The sequence below is a fragment of the Oncorhynchus mykiss genome, chromosome 25, assembly GCF_013265735.2.
Source record: "Oncorhynchus mykiss isolate Arlee chromosome 25, USDA_OmykA_1.1, whole genome shotgun sequence".
In the NCBI taxonomy this organism is placed as follows: Eukaryota; Metazoa; Chordata; class Actinopteri; order Salmoniformes; family Salmonidae; genus Oncorhynchus; species Oncorhynchus mykiss.
The window spans coordinates 27,806,473-27,823,031 of NC_048589.1; the positions used below are offsets into that span (position 1 = coordinate 27,806,473).

The window sequence follows — 16,559 nt, forward strand, 5'->3', positions numbered from 1 at the left end:
AGATGGGGGGGAGGAGAGGAGAAGGGGAGGAGAAGAGATGGGGAGGAGTAGAGGAGATGGGGAGGGTGAGATTAGATGGGGACAAGGAGAGGAGATGGGGAGGAGGGGAGGAGATGAGGAGAAGGAGAGGCGATTGAGAAGAGGAGATGGGGAGAACGAGAGGAAATGGGAAGGAGGAGAGGAGATGGGGAGGATGAGAGGAGATGGGGACAAGGAGAGGAGATGGGGAGGAGGGGAGGAGATGGGGAGGAGGAAAGGCGATTTAGAAGAGATGGTGAGGAGGAGATTGAGAAGAGGAGAGGAAATGGGGAGGAGGAGAGGAGATGGGGAGGAGGAGAGGCGATTGAGAAGAGGAGATGATGAGGAGGAGAGGAGATGGGGAGGAGGAGAGGAGATGGTGAGGAGGAGATTGAGGAAATGGGGAGGAGGAGAGGAGGAGAGGCGATTGAGAAGAGGAGATGATGAGGAGGAGAAGAGATGGGGAGGAGGGGAGGAGCTGGGGAGGAGGAGAGGAAATGGGAAGGAGGAGAGGGGATGGGGAGGAGGAGAGGAAATGGGGGGAGGAGAGGAGAAGGGGAGGAGAAGAGATGGGGAGGAGTAGAGGAGATGGGGAGGATGAGAGGAGATGGGAACAAGGAGAGGAGATGGGGAGGAGGGGAGGAGATGAGAAGGAGAGGCGATTGAGAAGAGGAGATGGGGAGAAGGAGAGGAAATGGGAAGGAGGAGAGGAGATGGGGAGGATGAGAGGAGATGGGGACAAGAAGAGGAGATGGGGAGGAGGGGAGGAGATGGGGAGGAGGAGATTGAGAAGAGGAAATGGGGAGGAAAAGAGGAGATGGGGAAGAGGAGAGGAGATGGTGAGGAGGAGATTGAGAAAAGGAGAGGAAATGGGGAGGAGGAGAGGCGATTGAAAAGAGGAGATGATGAGGATGAGAGGAGATGGGGAGGAGGAGAGGAGATAGTGAGGAGGAGATTGAGAAGAGGAGAGGAAATGGGGAGGAGGAGAGGGGATGGGGAGGAGGAGAGGAGATGGGGGAGGAGAGGAGAAGGGGAGGAGAAGAGATGGGGAGGAGTAGAGAAGATGGGGAGGATGAGAGGAGATGGGGACAAGGAGAGGAGATGGGGAGGAGGGGAGGAGATGAGGAGAAGGAGAGGCGATTGAGAAGAGGAGATGGGGTGAAGGAGAGGAAATGGGGAGGAGGAGAGGAGGTGGGGAAGAGGAGAGGCGATTGAGAAGAGGAGATGATGAGGAGGAGATTGAGAAGAGGAGACTAAGGAGAGGAGATTGGGAGGGGGCAAAGGAGATTGGGAGGAGAAGAGATTGGGAGGGGGCAAAGGAGATTGGGAGGAGAGGAGATGGGGAGGAGGAGAGGAGATGGGGAGGAGGAGAAGAGATGGGGAGGAGGGGAGGAGATGGGGAAGAGGAAAGGAAATGGGAAGGAGGAGAGGAGATGGGGAGGAGGAGAGGAGATGGGGAGGAGGAGAGGAGATGGGGGAGGAGAGGAGAAGGGAAGGAGAAGAGATGGGGAGGAGGAGAGGAGATGGGGAGGAGGAGATTGAGAAGAGGAGAGGAAATGGGGAGGAGGGGAGGAGAGGCGATTGAGAAGAGGAGATGATGAGGAGGAGATTGAGAAGAGGAGACTGAGGAGAGGAGATTGGGAGGGGGCAAAGGAGATTGGGAGGAGAAGAGATTGGGAGGGGGCAAAGGAGATTGGGAGGAGAGGAGATGGGGAGGAGGAGAGGAGATGGGGAGGAGGAGAAGAGATGGGGAGGAGGGGAGGAGATGGGGAGGAGGAAAGGAAATGGGAAGGAGGAGAGGAGATGGGGAGGAGGAGAGGAGATGGGGTGGAGGAGAGGAGATGGGGAGGAGGATAAGAGATGGGGAGGAGTGGAGGAGGAGAGGAGATGGGGAGGAGGAGAGGAGATTTGGAGGAGAGGAGATGGGGAGGAGAAGAGATATTGTCTGTATAGCTAGCACTGTGATTTCTATCTGTAACAAATACTAAAAAAATACAATTAATTAGAAATGGAGTTGAATAAGATAAAACAACATTGTAAATGTTATATTGTACATCTGCAATGGGGGAGCAGTGTACATGTATATAGTGCACAGTGTCTTATGTTATGTATTGAACATCTAAGCCAGTTCCACTAATCAGGGACTGATTTAGACCTGGGACACCAGGTGTGTGCAATTAATCAGGTAGAACAAAAAACCAGCAGGCTCCGGACCTCGTAGGGGGTGGAATACCCCCCGATGTAGACTATTGTTTTCTTGTGATGTGTTGTTTTGTTCCTGGACCCCAGGAAGAGTAGGGGTTGCCTTGGCAACAGCTAATAAGGATCCTAATATATACAAAATAAGAGGGTATAACATTGAGTCTGTTGTGGAGAAAGGCCAGACTCCAGACTAACATGAAGTTCTCAGGATAGTCGCTGAGGGCCATCTCGATGATGTTGAGAGTGTCGTGGTAGTGTTTCTGAGCCGACAGCAGCAGCGCCAGCAGGTGGAGAGAGTACACGTCGTCTCCCTGCAGCTGCAGAGCCTGACGCACGTACCCAAGCGCCTCCGGGATCTATAGCAGAGGGCACGGGTCAGATCCCCACCAGACATCCACAGCAAGGGGTGCTGATATCTGGCCATGCTGGAGAGGACCCTAATCTTAACCCTTATTACATCTGAACACATCTGAGTTTGAGTTTATTGTATTTTTACAGCGACAGTGCACATTAATCAACGTTTCAGTAAAAGTGCCGGTTTTAGCCAGACAGCTAATTTTCAACCACAGTCCCTGGGCAGGTTATTAAAAATAATTACTATACAGACAATCATTGAGCAGTGAGCACACGCAGAGCAACATAGGACAAGCAAGACATAGCATACAGACAGCAACATAGGACAAGCAAGACGTAGCATACAGACAGAGCAACATAGAACAAAAAGCAGCAAGACAAAATTCATAAAAGAAACAGTGTTTCCACACCTCACAAACTACAGACAACAGACAACATGGAAAGCGGCAATACACAGCTAGGGACCATGTTCACAAATCTGATTGACCTTTGGCCATGTCTTCATATGCATTTTGTGAAAGTGTGATATGTGGTGCAGTTATGTGTGTCTGATGGCTGTCTATTCCAGACATGGGAAGCTCTCACAGAGAAAGCGGATTTACTAAAGGTGCTTTTCCTTAAAGGAACTATACAGTCACCTCTCATTGCAGATCTTGTGGATCTGCTGCCACATGTTTGGGTTTTCTGTTTAACAAAAATACTGAGTGGAGGGGGAGCCAGGCCATTTAGGATCTTGAATACAAGACATGCGTCGGTGTATTGCACAAGATTTTCCCAACTCAGGAGCTCATGCTTTCTGAGGATGTAACAGTGACAATGGCTATTGGGCTTCCTATCAAGCACTTTGAGAGCCTTTTTGTAGACAGACTGAATAGGTTTTAATGTTGTACAGCAAGCTTGGGCCCAACTAGTCAAGCAGTATGTTAAGTGGGGGAGTATCATAGATTTGAAGTACAGTTTAGCTACCTCTGTAGTCAAACAATTTTCGTATTAATCGGAAATTAGCTAGGTTGAATTTGGTTATCTGAATGACCTTTTTCACATGCTTTTTAAAAGAGAGGTTGGAATCAAGTATGATGCCAAGGTACTTAAAATCAGATACCACCTGGAGCTTCTCCCCTGACACATAGACATCTGGCTCAGTAGCATCTGTTGCCCTCTTTGTGAAGAACATGCAAACAGTTTTTTTCACATTGAGATGCAAACACGAGTCACGGAGCCACTTTGTAACCTGGACCATTACAGTAGTGAGTTCTTGTGCAGCTTGTTGTTTGCTCTTTGCATGCACATATATCACTGAATCATCTGCATGCATTTGAACTTCAGACCCAGTACAGACAGAAGGCAGATCATTAATGTTTAGGCTGAACAGGAGGGGCCCCAGTATTGACCCTTGGGGCACGCCCACATCATAGCTAAGAGTGGGCGACAGCTCATTGCTCACTCTGACACACGGAGTTCTGCCTTCAAGGTATGATTTCATCCATATCAAGGCATCGGGGGAAAAGTTGAACTTGGACAATTCTGTGATGAGAATCTCATGGTTAACAGTATCAAAAGCCTTCCTTAGGTCCAGAAACACAGCCCCAACAACGCCCCCTTTGTCCATCTTGGACTTCACATTTTCCAGAAGAAAGCAGTTGGCCGTTTCTGTAGAGTGTTTTGCTCTGAAGCCAAACTGCATGGAGTGTAATGTGAAGGGGCTGTTGTTGAGGTGGGCAATCAGTTGTTCTGCTACACATTTTTCAACAACCTTTGACACCACAGGTAGTATACTAATGGGCCTGTAGTTACTCACGTCAGCAGGGTCGCCCGATTTAAAGATGGCCGTCTTCCATACCCTTGGAAACACCCAGAGACCAATAGATGTGTTGGTGACCTTAGTAATGGGGCCAATTAGTGACTCTGTAGTTTTTAAGAAAGGTAGAGTCCAGCCCAAACACATCTTTGGCACCTTGTTCACCTTTGACTCAGAAACCTCCCTTATGATGAAGACAGGTTGAGTGTCATTCACTAGCACTGAGCCCAAGAAACCAGTGGAGGGGTTCTGTGTCAGTACCCTGACAGTCAATAAAGTAGGGATTGAAGGCTATTGCTATTTCGACTGCATCCTGTGTTAGATTGTTATTCACCATGATTTCTAGTCTTTTTGCAATGTTACTATGGTCTTTCCCTGTTAACTTTTTTAGATTCTCCCAGATCAATTTAGAATTTCCCTTTACTTCACCAATTATGTTAATAAAAAAGTTTGATTTCTGATTTCTTTTATCACCTTATTTCTCAGCATGGTAAATCTACGTCTGTCATGCTCTAATTTGGATCTTTTAGAGCATAATCTCGTTCTTTCATCCATTTCCAGATGTCTCCATTTAGCCAAGGAAGAGTGCTCAATTGGCCAGGTTTGGATTTGATTTTCTTTAGGAAACCAGTTATTGTAGTCTGGATTGTGGATAGAAAAACCTGACTATCAGCTTCCACGTCTGTATAGGACAAGATGTCCTTCCAGTTAATTCCCTTAATTGCGTTTTCAAAATAGTTTAATTCACTCTTCGGTATTCTTAGTTGATCCGGCTTTCTAACAGTAGAGAGGTTAAACCTGCTCTTAGACAGCTTTCTGGCTATAAGTATCAGATTATGATCAGATAGCCCAGTAACCACAGACTTGTCTTCATAATTAATATTAAAATCTCCCATTAAGATGACCTCTTTCCCAAAATCACATTCCCTAAGCGTGTTATTAAACTGATCAAAAAACACACTTTTGGTGGAAGGTGGTCTATACATTCCAATAAGGGTAAAAGACACTTGGGGAGACAGTGTAACGTTCAGGCCAATACATTCTAGTTCATTATCACATGACCACTCAATTTGTTTACATCGGATATGTTTTTTAATGTAAATCATCACACCCCCTCCTCTTCCTTCAATCCTGTCTCTCCTGAAAACATTGTAGCCAATCACAATCAAAGCAGCATATGGAGAGGTTTTATGGAGCCGTGTCTCTGAGAGGCAGAGGAAGTCAAGGTTGGAGTCTGTGAGTAGATGTTGAATTTGATCACTTTTTGGAATGACATTATGAATGTTCAAGTGCCCCCCTAGTAGTCCCTTGGGCTTAGCTAGTGGGTCCCAGACGACTCGAGAGTGATTGACACATTGACAAAAGTTACATTTTTGGTGTTTTCTGACGGCTGGGTTTAGGCCGTTGTGTTTAGTTTTGATTAGGGGCAGTTCAGTAGCGCAATTAACAATCCCTCCCGCCTGCACTGGATGCGGAGAACTAATTAAAACAGCTTGCGTAACAGAAGCAGAGTCAGGGATCACATATAGCGACTCGGGTATGTTTGAAGAGTCAAAATCTATCCTGGAGCCGGGTGAGTCGAGAGAAACCATGGGACCATAGCACTCACCCACTTCCCCAGCGGCGACGATCAGTGGACGAGGCCATCCACTGCTTTCCACTCCGGTGAGTATCGCTGGTTCAGTGATGTTAGGCCCAGGATTGAGTTGCACATCCCCGGAGAGCAGGAGGGTAGTGAACAGGTTGTTTAAATGTTTCCGATAAATGTTGAACTTGTCTTTCTTTAGCCTAAGCGGTTCAGTGGAATAGGGAGGTAGGATTGGCCATCATTCAAAACATTATGGTATGCTGTGTACTGTCCGCTCCCGTGGAACGGTGAACCAATGTGTTTGGTGTTGATATTCTCTGACAGTAGATTTGTGTCATCCCAGCAAGGACGCACTGAGATTATCAGTAGAGCAGCTACATAACTGACAATCATGGCAAAGTACTGGAGATAAAACACATAATTGAGCTTTAACTCTTTGCAAGAGTTACTTAGCTGGGGTCGGCGTACACCTGATGTTTAGATAAAATAATATTATATTCGTATGAGAAGCGGCACCTGCCGCACCACCCTGTCTTCCGTCCGCCATTATCCTGTTAACATCTGGCTACAATGTTACGGTAGCAAGCCCTTTCAGAACAAATATTTTGTTTGAATCACTACTCCCTAACCTTTACCCTTCACATTAGTTAAAGGCAAATAGCTCATGTACTTGCTCATCAGTGTTTATGGATTTCCCCTCCATACATGCCTATCTTGTGACAACCAATCACAGATATAACAGGGTTTTTATATCTATGCTAATGTTTCTCCCAGCTCAGCCAATCAGATCTCTGATGGAGTAGATACATGATCAGACACAACTTAGTTGTTAACACCTGCTTAAATCTACCAGGTAATGACCAATATCAGGTCCTTTTCATTAGTCTACTGCTGCCGGAAATCAATGGTATACACTACATGGCCAAAAGCATTCAAATTAGTGGATTTGGCAATTTCAGCCACACCCATTGCTGACAGGTGTATAAAATGTCATTTTTTCAGCAAAGCCCCCCATGCACAAAGCAAGGTGCATAGAGAAATGGTTTGTCGAGATCAGTGGGGAAGAACTTGACTGGCCCGCACAGAGCCCTGACCTCAACCCCATCGAACACCTTCGGGATGAATTGGAACACCAACTGCGAGCCAGGCCGCATCGCCCAACATCAGTGCCCGACCTCACTAATGCTTGTGGCTGAATGGAAGCAAGTCCCCGCAGTAATGTTCCAACATCTAGTGGAAAGCCTTCCCAAAAGAGTGGAGGCTGTTATAGCAGCAAAGGGGGGACCATGAGATGTTTGAATAGCAGGTATCCACATACTTTTGTAGCGTATGTTAGCGGTGTGTGTTTGTGTGGATGGTCGTGTGTATGTGTATCAATACTGTCCAGCAGATGAATCTCATCGGAGACAGTATTTGGTAGTAAGAGTGACCTGGGAGTTTTATATTACAATGGTTGTTATTGAATATAATTTATGATTCACAATCCCTCTCTCTCCACGCTGCTCTCCTATTCCTCTCCTCCTTCTCTTCACTTTTCACCCACCTCTCCTTCTCCTCTATGCTCCTCACCTCCCTCTCCAGAGGGTGGTGTGGTCTGCCCAACGCATCACTGGGGAAAAACTACCTAACCTCTAGGACACCTACAGCACCCGATGTCAAAGGAAGGATCATCAAGGACAACAACCACCCGAGCCATTGCCTGTTCACCCCGCTATCATCCAGAAAGTGAGGTCAATACAGGTGCATCAAAGCTGGGACCGAGAGACTGAAAAACAGCTTCTATCTCAAGGCCATCGGAATGTTAAATAGCCATCAGTAGCACCTTATACAGTTGAAGTCGGAAGTTTACATACACTTAGGTTGGAGTCATTAAAACTCAGCTTTTTCAACCACTCCACTAATTTCTTGTTAACAAACTAATGTTTTGCCTAGTCGGTTAGGACATCTACTTTGTGCATGACACAAGTAATTTTGACAACAATTGTTTACAGACAGATTATTTCACTGTACCGCAATTCCAGTGGGTGAGAGGTTTACATACACTAAGTTGACTGTGCTGTTAAACAGCTTGGAAAATTCCAGAAAATTATGTCATGGCTTTAGAAGCTTCTGATAGGCTAATTGACATCATTTGAGTCAACTGGATGTGTACCTGTGGATGTATTTCAAGGCCTACCTTCAAACTCAGTGCCTCTTTGCTTGACATCATGGGAAAATCAAAAGAAATCAGCAAAGACCCCGGAAAAATATTGAAGACCTCCACAAGTCTGGTTCATCCCTGGGAGCAATTTCCAAACGCCTGAAGGTACCACATTCATCTGTACAAACAATAGTACGCAAGTATAAACACCATGGGACCACACAACCGTCATACCACTCAGGAAGGAGACACATTCTGTCTCCTAGAGATGAACATACTTTGGTGCGAAAAGTGCAAATCAATCCCAGAACAACAGCAAAGGACCTTGTGAAGATGCTGTAGGAAACAGGTACAAAAGTATCTATATCCACAGTAAAACGAGTCCTATATTGACATAACATGAAAGGCCGCTCAGCCAGGAAGAAGCCACTGCTCCAAAACCACCATAAAAAAGCCAGACTACGGTTTGCTACGGGTCTTCCAAATGGACAATGACCCCAAGCATACTTCCAAAGTTGTGGCAAAATGGCTTAAGGACAACAAAGTCAAGGTATTGGAGTGGCCATCACAAAGCCCTGACCTCAATCCCATAGAAAATTTGTGGGCAGAACTGAAAAAGCGTGCGCGAGCAAGGAGGTCTACAAACCTGACTCCGTTACACCAGCTCTGTCAGGAGGAATGGGCCAATATTCACCCAACTTATTGTGGGAAGCTTGTGGAATGCTACCAAAAACATTTGACCAAAGTTAAACAATTTAAAGGCAATGCTGCCAAATACTAATTGTGTATGTAAACTTCTGACCCACTGGGAATGTGATGAAAGAAATAAAAGCTGAAATAAGCCATTCTCTCTACTATTATTCTGACATTTCACATTCTTAAAATAAAGTGGTGATCCTAACTGACCTAAGACAGGGAATTGTGAAAAACTGAGTTTAAATGTATTTGGGTGAGGTGTATGTAAACTTCCGACTTCAACTGTATACATAGACTTGAAATAACTGGCCACTTTAATAACGGAACACTGGTCACTTTAATAATGTTTACATATTTCACATTACTCATCTCATAAGTATATACTGTTTTCTATTTTACTGTATCTTAGTCTATGCCGCTCTGACATTGCTCATCCAAATATATATATATTCTTAATTCCATTCCTTTTCTTTGGATTTGTGTGTATTGTTGCGAAACTGTTAGATATTACTGCACTGTTAGAGAGAAACACCAGCATTTCGCTACACCCGCAATAACATCTGCTAAACACGTGTATGTGATCAATAAAATTTGATTTCTCCTCCTCCTCCCTACCCTCCATCTCCTCTCCTCATCCCTCCCCTCTACTTCTCCACTCCCCTACCTGTCCCCTCCAAACCTCACGTCACAAATCTACCCTTGACATTCAATTTCATTCAGATTATTTATTTTTTATTTGTATTTTTTTACATCATTCCCTGATGTGTGTCTTGTCACATTATTTACTGTTCATTTATTGGTCATTTCTTTATATTTTTTCCTGAAAGATTTAGGCTATGTGATTTATTTTAGTGGTGACATAGCCTTCATTGTTGGGGAGTTAGTCGCTGGGAGTGGGGATGACGTCTCACGTGGAAACGCCGTCCCTGCCTGAGCCGAATGTGGCGGTGGAGAATGTTCTCCTCGCTGTGGGATAACAGGTTGGCTATGAAAATCTTTCAACTGCTTTGCGGATGAATAAAGCAGTGGTTGTGTTTCTGAAAGAGGAGAGTCTTATCAACCGGCTGATCACAACGCTTTTCTCCCTGTCTACGAGGGCTACTATATTCAACGTGCCACCGTTCATTCCCGATGGTGACCTGATGCTAGAGCGCACACGCTAAGGGACATTTGCCAGCGCAATGAGAGAGCAGGCCCGGCCTCCACCCCTGGTCCAGACTCAACCCCAAACATCGGCATTGCCAGATTCCGTCATCCATACAGTTGATGTTAATGTTGATGATGTTATTGTTAATGTAGCGGAGGTTACCGTGGCAGGGAGTTAAGGGGCGGGCGTGATAGTGACTGAGCTTCCGGAAGTGGTTACAGAGGGTAGTGGCAACGCTGACTCCGAGGCTGATACTCCTGTCTCACAGGCAACGCTGTGCTTTGGGCGTGGAAAAATACTATATGTTCAAACAGACATTTCACAGCCAGGAGCCACAGTTTCACAACCCATTCATCCAGACCAGAGTGCATACCTCTGCCAGCGTGTGGGCCAGGCTTGTGAGAGTGGGGTTCACTAAGTTGGGTGACCTGCAAGAAGAAGCTGGGTGGAAATCTATCAGCGACATGGCCATGGCTTCCTCCATAAATTCTACCAGGCTTCTGCAGCAGCTGGTGGAAGGGGTCCGTGCTGCACTACCGGGCTTGTTCAGAGAGCTGCTGGGGAGTAGGCAGAGACTGGACTGTCTAACCACAAATGACACTGACCTACCTCCTTTCAACATTACTGCCGCTGCAGAGGAACACCAGGAGGGTGAGGAAATGATCCTATCATTCAAGACTTCAGAGCTGGGGTCCTGTTGCACAGCCAGCAAAAAGGCTCGGGGGGGGGGGGGGGTTGGGACAGGCTCTTCTCTGAGAGGTTGTTGGTGCTCTCTGTATAAGCCTCCCATAGAGAAATGTATTGCTGAGCTACAGTGGAGGATTATTCATGGGGCTATCGCTACAAACAGGTATGTGTCGGATCTTGATCCATTAGTGGGGAGGGGGCGCCTGTTCTGTGGGGATGAGGAGACTGGTAGGGTTGTTCCAGTCTGGTAGGGTTGTTTCTGTCCTGGGTGGGTGGTGGACAGGCCTGGGGTTGGAGTTGACCCTCGACCTATACATTGGAGGGCTTAGGTATAGTATAGCCAACAGGCAATGGGACAGCCTAGTAAACTACCCGTAATTATTTGGCCAATAAAGGTACCCTCTGTAGCGCTTTGCGGTCGGATGCCAAGCAGCTTCACTCACTCACTCACTCACAAGTCACCGCTTGGTGTGGTAACTGCTTGGCATCTGACCGCAAAGCGTTACAGAGGGTAGTGCTTATGGCCCAGTACATCGCTGGGCCCGAGATCCCTGCCATCCAGGACCTCTATACCTTGAGGTTTCAGAGGAAGGCCCTAAAAATGGTCAGAATCCAGCCACCCAGGTCATAGACTGTTATCTCTGCTACCACATGGCAAGCAGTGCCAATGCACCAAGTCTGAAACCAACAGGACCCTGAACAGCTTCTACACCCAAGCCATAAGACTGATAAAGAGTGAAAGAGTCAACCAAATAGCTACCCGGACTATCTGCATCGACCCTTTTTACACTAACTCTTTTCACTCATCACATACGCTGCTATTACTGTTCATCATCTATCCTGTTACCTAGTCACTTTATCCCTACCTACAGTATATGTATATATCTACCTCAATTACCTCGCACCCCTGCACATTGACTTGGTATTGGTACCGCGTGTATATAGCCAAGCTACCATTACTCATTGTGTATTTATTCCTTGTGTTATTATTTTTATGACTGTTGTGTTTCTGGGATGGGAGGATGGAGGCGAGATTATAGTGGAAGAAAAAAAGAGGAGAAAGAGACAGGAAAGGGGAATATAGGGGGAAGAGACTGGAGTTGAGAGGAGAGGAAGATACAGTATGGCAGAGAGAGGGGAGAGATGTAAAGGGTGACAGTGAAAGAAAGAGAGAGACAGAAAGAGAGTTTGCGGTGACCTTAGAGTGACCCGTGTGAATAATGAGCACCGCTAACTCCTAGTGTTTAAAAACAAAAAAAGTTGTATTTATTTAACCTTTATTTAACTAGGCAAGTCAGTTAAGAACAAATTCTTATTAACAATGACGGCCTACCAAAAGGCAAAAGGCTTCCTGCGGGGACTAAAGGCTTCCTGTGGGATTAAAAATAAATAAAAATATAGGATAAAACACACATCACGACAAGAGACACAACACTACAAAAAGAGAGACCTAAGACGACAACACAGTGAGGCAGCGACACATGACAACACCATGGTAGCAGCACAAAACATGGTACAAACATTTTTGGGTACAGACAACAGCACAATTGGCAAGAAGGTAGAGACAACAATGCATCACACAAAGCAGCCACAACTGTCAATAAGAGTGTCCGTGACTGAGTCTTTGAATGAAGAGATTGAGATAAAACTGTCCAGTTTGATTGTTTGTTGCAGCTCGTTCCAGTCGCTAGCGGCAGCGAACTGAAAAGACGAGCGACCCAGAGATGTGACTGGCAGAACGGGCGTTGAATGTGGAGGATGAGGGCTGCAGTAGATATCTCAGATAGGGGGGAGTGAGGCCTAAGAGGGTTTTATAAATAACCATCAACCAGTGGGTCTTGCGACAGTTATACATACAGTATATCACAAAAGTGAGTACACCCCTCACATTTCTGTAAATATTTGAGGATATCTTTTCATGTGACAACACTGGAGAAATGACACTTTGCTACAATGTAAAGTAGTGAGAGTACAGCTTGTATAACAGTGTAAATGTGCTGTCCCCTCAAAATAACTCAACAAACAGCCATTAAGGTCTAGACCGCTGGCAACAAAAGTGAGTACACCCCTAAGTGAAAATGTCCAAATTGGGCCCAATTTGCAATTTTCCCTCCCCGGTGTCATGTGACTCGTTAGTGTTACAAGGTCTCAGGTGTGAATGGGGAGCAGGTGTGTTACATTTGGTGTCATCGCTCTCACACTCCCTCATACTGACTGGTCACTGGAAGTTCAACATGGCACCTCATGGCAAAGAACTCTCTGAGGATCTGAAAAAAAGAATTGTTGCTCTACATAAAGATGGCCTGGGCTATAAGAAGATTGCCAAGACCCTGAAACTGAGCTGCAGCACATTGGCCAAGACCATACAGCGGTTTAACTGGACAGATTCCACTCAGAACAGGCCTCGCCATGGTCGACCAAAGAAGTTGAGTGCACGTGCTCAGCGTCATATCCAGAGGTTGTCTTTGGGAAATAGACGTATGAGTGCTGCCAGCATTGCTGCAGAGGTTGAAGGGATGGGGGGGTCAGCCTGTCAGTGCTCAGACCATACGCCGTACACTGCATCAAATTGGTCTGCATGGCTGTCATCCCAGAAGGAAGCCTCTTCTAAAGATGATGCACAAGAAAGCCCGCAAACAGTTTGCTGAAGACAAGCAAACTAAGGACATGGATTACTGGAACCATGTCCTGTGGTCTGGTTCAGATGGTGTCAAGCGTGTGTGGCGGCAACCAGGTGAGGAGTACAAAGACAAGTGTGTCTTGCCTACAGTCAAGCATGGTGGTGGGAGCTACAGTTCATTGAGGGAACCATGAATGCCAACATGTACTGTGACATACTGAAGCAGAGCATGATCCCCTCCCTTCGGAGACTGGGCCGCAGGGCAGTATTCCAACATGATAACGACCCCAAACACACCTCCAAGATGACCACTGCCTTGCTAAAGAAGCTGAGGGTAAAGGTGATGGACTGGCCAAGCATGTCTCCAGACCTAAACCCTATTGAGCATCTGTGGGGCATCCTCAAACGGAAGGTGGAGGAGTGCAAGGTCTCTAACATCCACCAGCTCCGTGATGTTGTCATGGAGGAGTGGAAGAGGACTACAGTGGCAACCTGTGAAGCTCTGGTGAACTCCATGCCCAAGAGGGTTAAGGCAGTGCTGGAAAATGATGGTAGCCACACAAAATATTGACACTTTGGGCCCAATTTGGACATTTTCACTTAGGGGTGTACTCACTTTTGTTGCCAGCGATTTAGATATTAATGGGTGTGTGTTGAGTTATTTTGAGGGGACAGAAAATGTACACTGTTATACAAGCTGTACACTCACTACTTTACATTGTAGCAAAGTGTCATTTCTTCAGTGTTGTCACATGAAAAGATATACTCAAATATTTACAAAAATGTGAGGGTGGTACTCACTTTTGTGATATACTGTAGATGACCAGTTTACAGAGGAGTATAGAGTGCAGTGATGTGTCCTATAAGGAGCATTGGTGACAAATCTGATGGACGAATGGTAAAGGACATCTAGCCACTCGAGAGCACCCTTACCTGCCGATCTATAAATTAAGTTTCTGTAATCTAGCATGGGTAGGATGGTCATCCGAATCAGGGTTAGTTTGGCAGCTAGGGTGAAAGAGGAGCGATTACGATAGAGGAAACCAAGTCTAGATGTAACTGTAGCCTGCAGCTTTGATATGTGATGAGAGAAGGGCAGTGTACCGTCTAGCCATACTCCCAAGTACTTGTATGAGGTGACTACCTCAACCTCTAAACCCTCAGAGGTAGCAATCACACCTGTGGGGAGAGGGGCAATTCTTCTTACCAAACCACATGACCTTTGTTTTGGAGGTGTTCATAACAAGGTTAAGGGTAGAAAAAGCTTGTTGGACACTAAGAAAGCGTTGTTGTAGAGCATTTAACTTCTCTAGGGTAGGGCAGCATTTGGAATTTTGGATGAAAAGCGTGCCCAAATTAAACCGCCTTCTACTCAGGCCCAGAAGATATGATATGCATATAATTGGTAGATTTGAATAGGAAACACTCTAAAGTTTACAATAGTGTCTGTGAGCATCGGGGCTAGTCGCATTAGAAGGGGTAGGGGATGAGGAAATGTTGGACGGGCAAGGAGGCATGGCTGAGTCAAATAGGAATTTTGACTTAATCAAGTGGTGATTAAAGAGCTCAGCCATCTGCTCCTTGTCAGTAACAACCACATCATCAATATTATGGTGCAGCTATGAGGAGGAGAGTTTATTCTCCAGTTCTTTAACCATTTTCTATAACTTCTTGGGGTTAGACCCACAGAGAGCACTGACTACACACACCTCTATCTATGGAGAGTATCAGTGCTGTGTGACCAGCTTTCACACACAGATTAGTCCCATCATGATTCTCTGAGCCACTGTGTGTGTGTGTGTTTCTTGACCTTACCTGTCGTGACACAGCCAGCTCCAGGGCCAGGTAGAAGGCAGCCAGGTGGTCTGTGGGGGACAAGCTCTGGGCCCTGAAACAGAGAGATGAGGAGAAATGAGTGAGGAGGAAAAGTGTCCTTCAAATATTTTTTTATTTTATTTGCATGACTGCTACCGAGAATGCTGCTTGCTTGTAGTATCATATCATAAAGCAGAGAAATGAATGAACTCAGTGGGATTTTCTGAACCACTATCCTACAGAGTATCAGGTCCTATTACACTGGGACCCCCAGGGGACTAACCTCGAGTGAGGTATCCATCCATCCCCTACTGAACAAGCCTCGCCCAGCCCTGTCCTGCTCATAACCACTTGAGAGACACAGAGTATCTAAGAGGGAGGTTGGCTTACATGGTTCTTCCCAAACACTCTCTGTGTCAGAGGCTTAAATGGACTCTCTTACACCACTGCATAGTTAATGTGTCAAGAGAGTGGTGTGAGAGTGAGGATGATTCTGCCTCCATTAGGGGAGCCAGGGACAGACACAGAGAAAGGGACAGGGAGGGGAGACACAGGGAGGGGGGATGGGGACAGGGGACAAGGAAAGTGGTGTGACACTGAGGATGACTCTGCCTCCATTAGGGGAGCCAGGGACAGCACAGAGAAAGGGACAGGGAGGGGAGACACAGGGAGGGGGGATGGGGACAGGGGACAAGGAAAGTGGTGTGACACTGAGGATGACTCTGCCTCCATTAGGTAAGCCAGGGACAGGTGGGCCCCAGGAACACACAGAGACGGGGAGACACAGAGACAAGGGAGACACAGAGACGGGGGAGACACAGGGAGAGGGGAAAGACACAGACAGGGGAGACACAGAGATGGGGGAGACAGAGACAGGGGAGACAGGGGGAGACAGAGACAGGGTAGAGACAGAGACAGGGATAGGGGAGACACAGAGACAGGGGGAGACAGAGACAGGGGGAGAGACAGAGACAGGGGAGACACAGAGACAGGGGAGAGACAGAGACGGGGAGAGACAGAGACAGGGATAGGGGAGACACAGAGACGGGGAGAGACAGGGATAGGGGAGACAGAGACAGGGGAGAGACAGAGACGGGGAGAGACAGAGACCGGGGAGACAGAGACAGGGGAGAGACAGAGACAGGGGAGACACAGAGACAGGGGGAGACAGAGACAGGGGGAGACACAGAGACAGGGGAGAGACAGAGACAGGGGAGATACAGAGACAGGGATAGGGGGAGACACAGAGACAGGGGAGAGACAGAGACAGGGATAGGGGGAGACACAGAGACAGGGGAGAGACAGAGACAGGGATAGGGGGAGACACAGAGACAGGGGAGAGACAGAGACAGGGATAGGGGGAGACACAGAGACAGGGGAGAGACAGAGACAGGGATAGGGGGAGACACAGAGACAGGGGAGAGACAGAGACAGGGATAGGGGGAGACACAGAGACAGGGGAGAGACAGAGACAGGGATAGGGGGAGACACAGA

The 16,559-nt window shown here is 46.9% G+C and overlaps 1 protein-coding gene across 1 annotated transcript in view; it reads right to left on the reverse strand.

Annotated features, from left to right (window-relative positions):
- The window catches only part of LOC110505731 (tetratricopeptide repeat protein 7B-like), a 122,312-nt gene that overhangs the window by 74,324 nt on the left and 31,429 nt on the right, over positions 1–16,559 (reverse strand). The window contains 2 exon segments of the mRNA XM_036962931.1: positions 2,416–2,576; positions 15,066–15,138. Coding sequence (XP_036818826.1) covers positions 2,416–2,576; positions 15,066–15,138 — 234 coding nt within the window.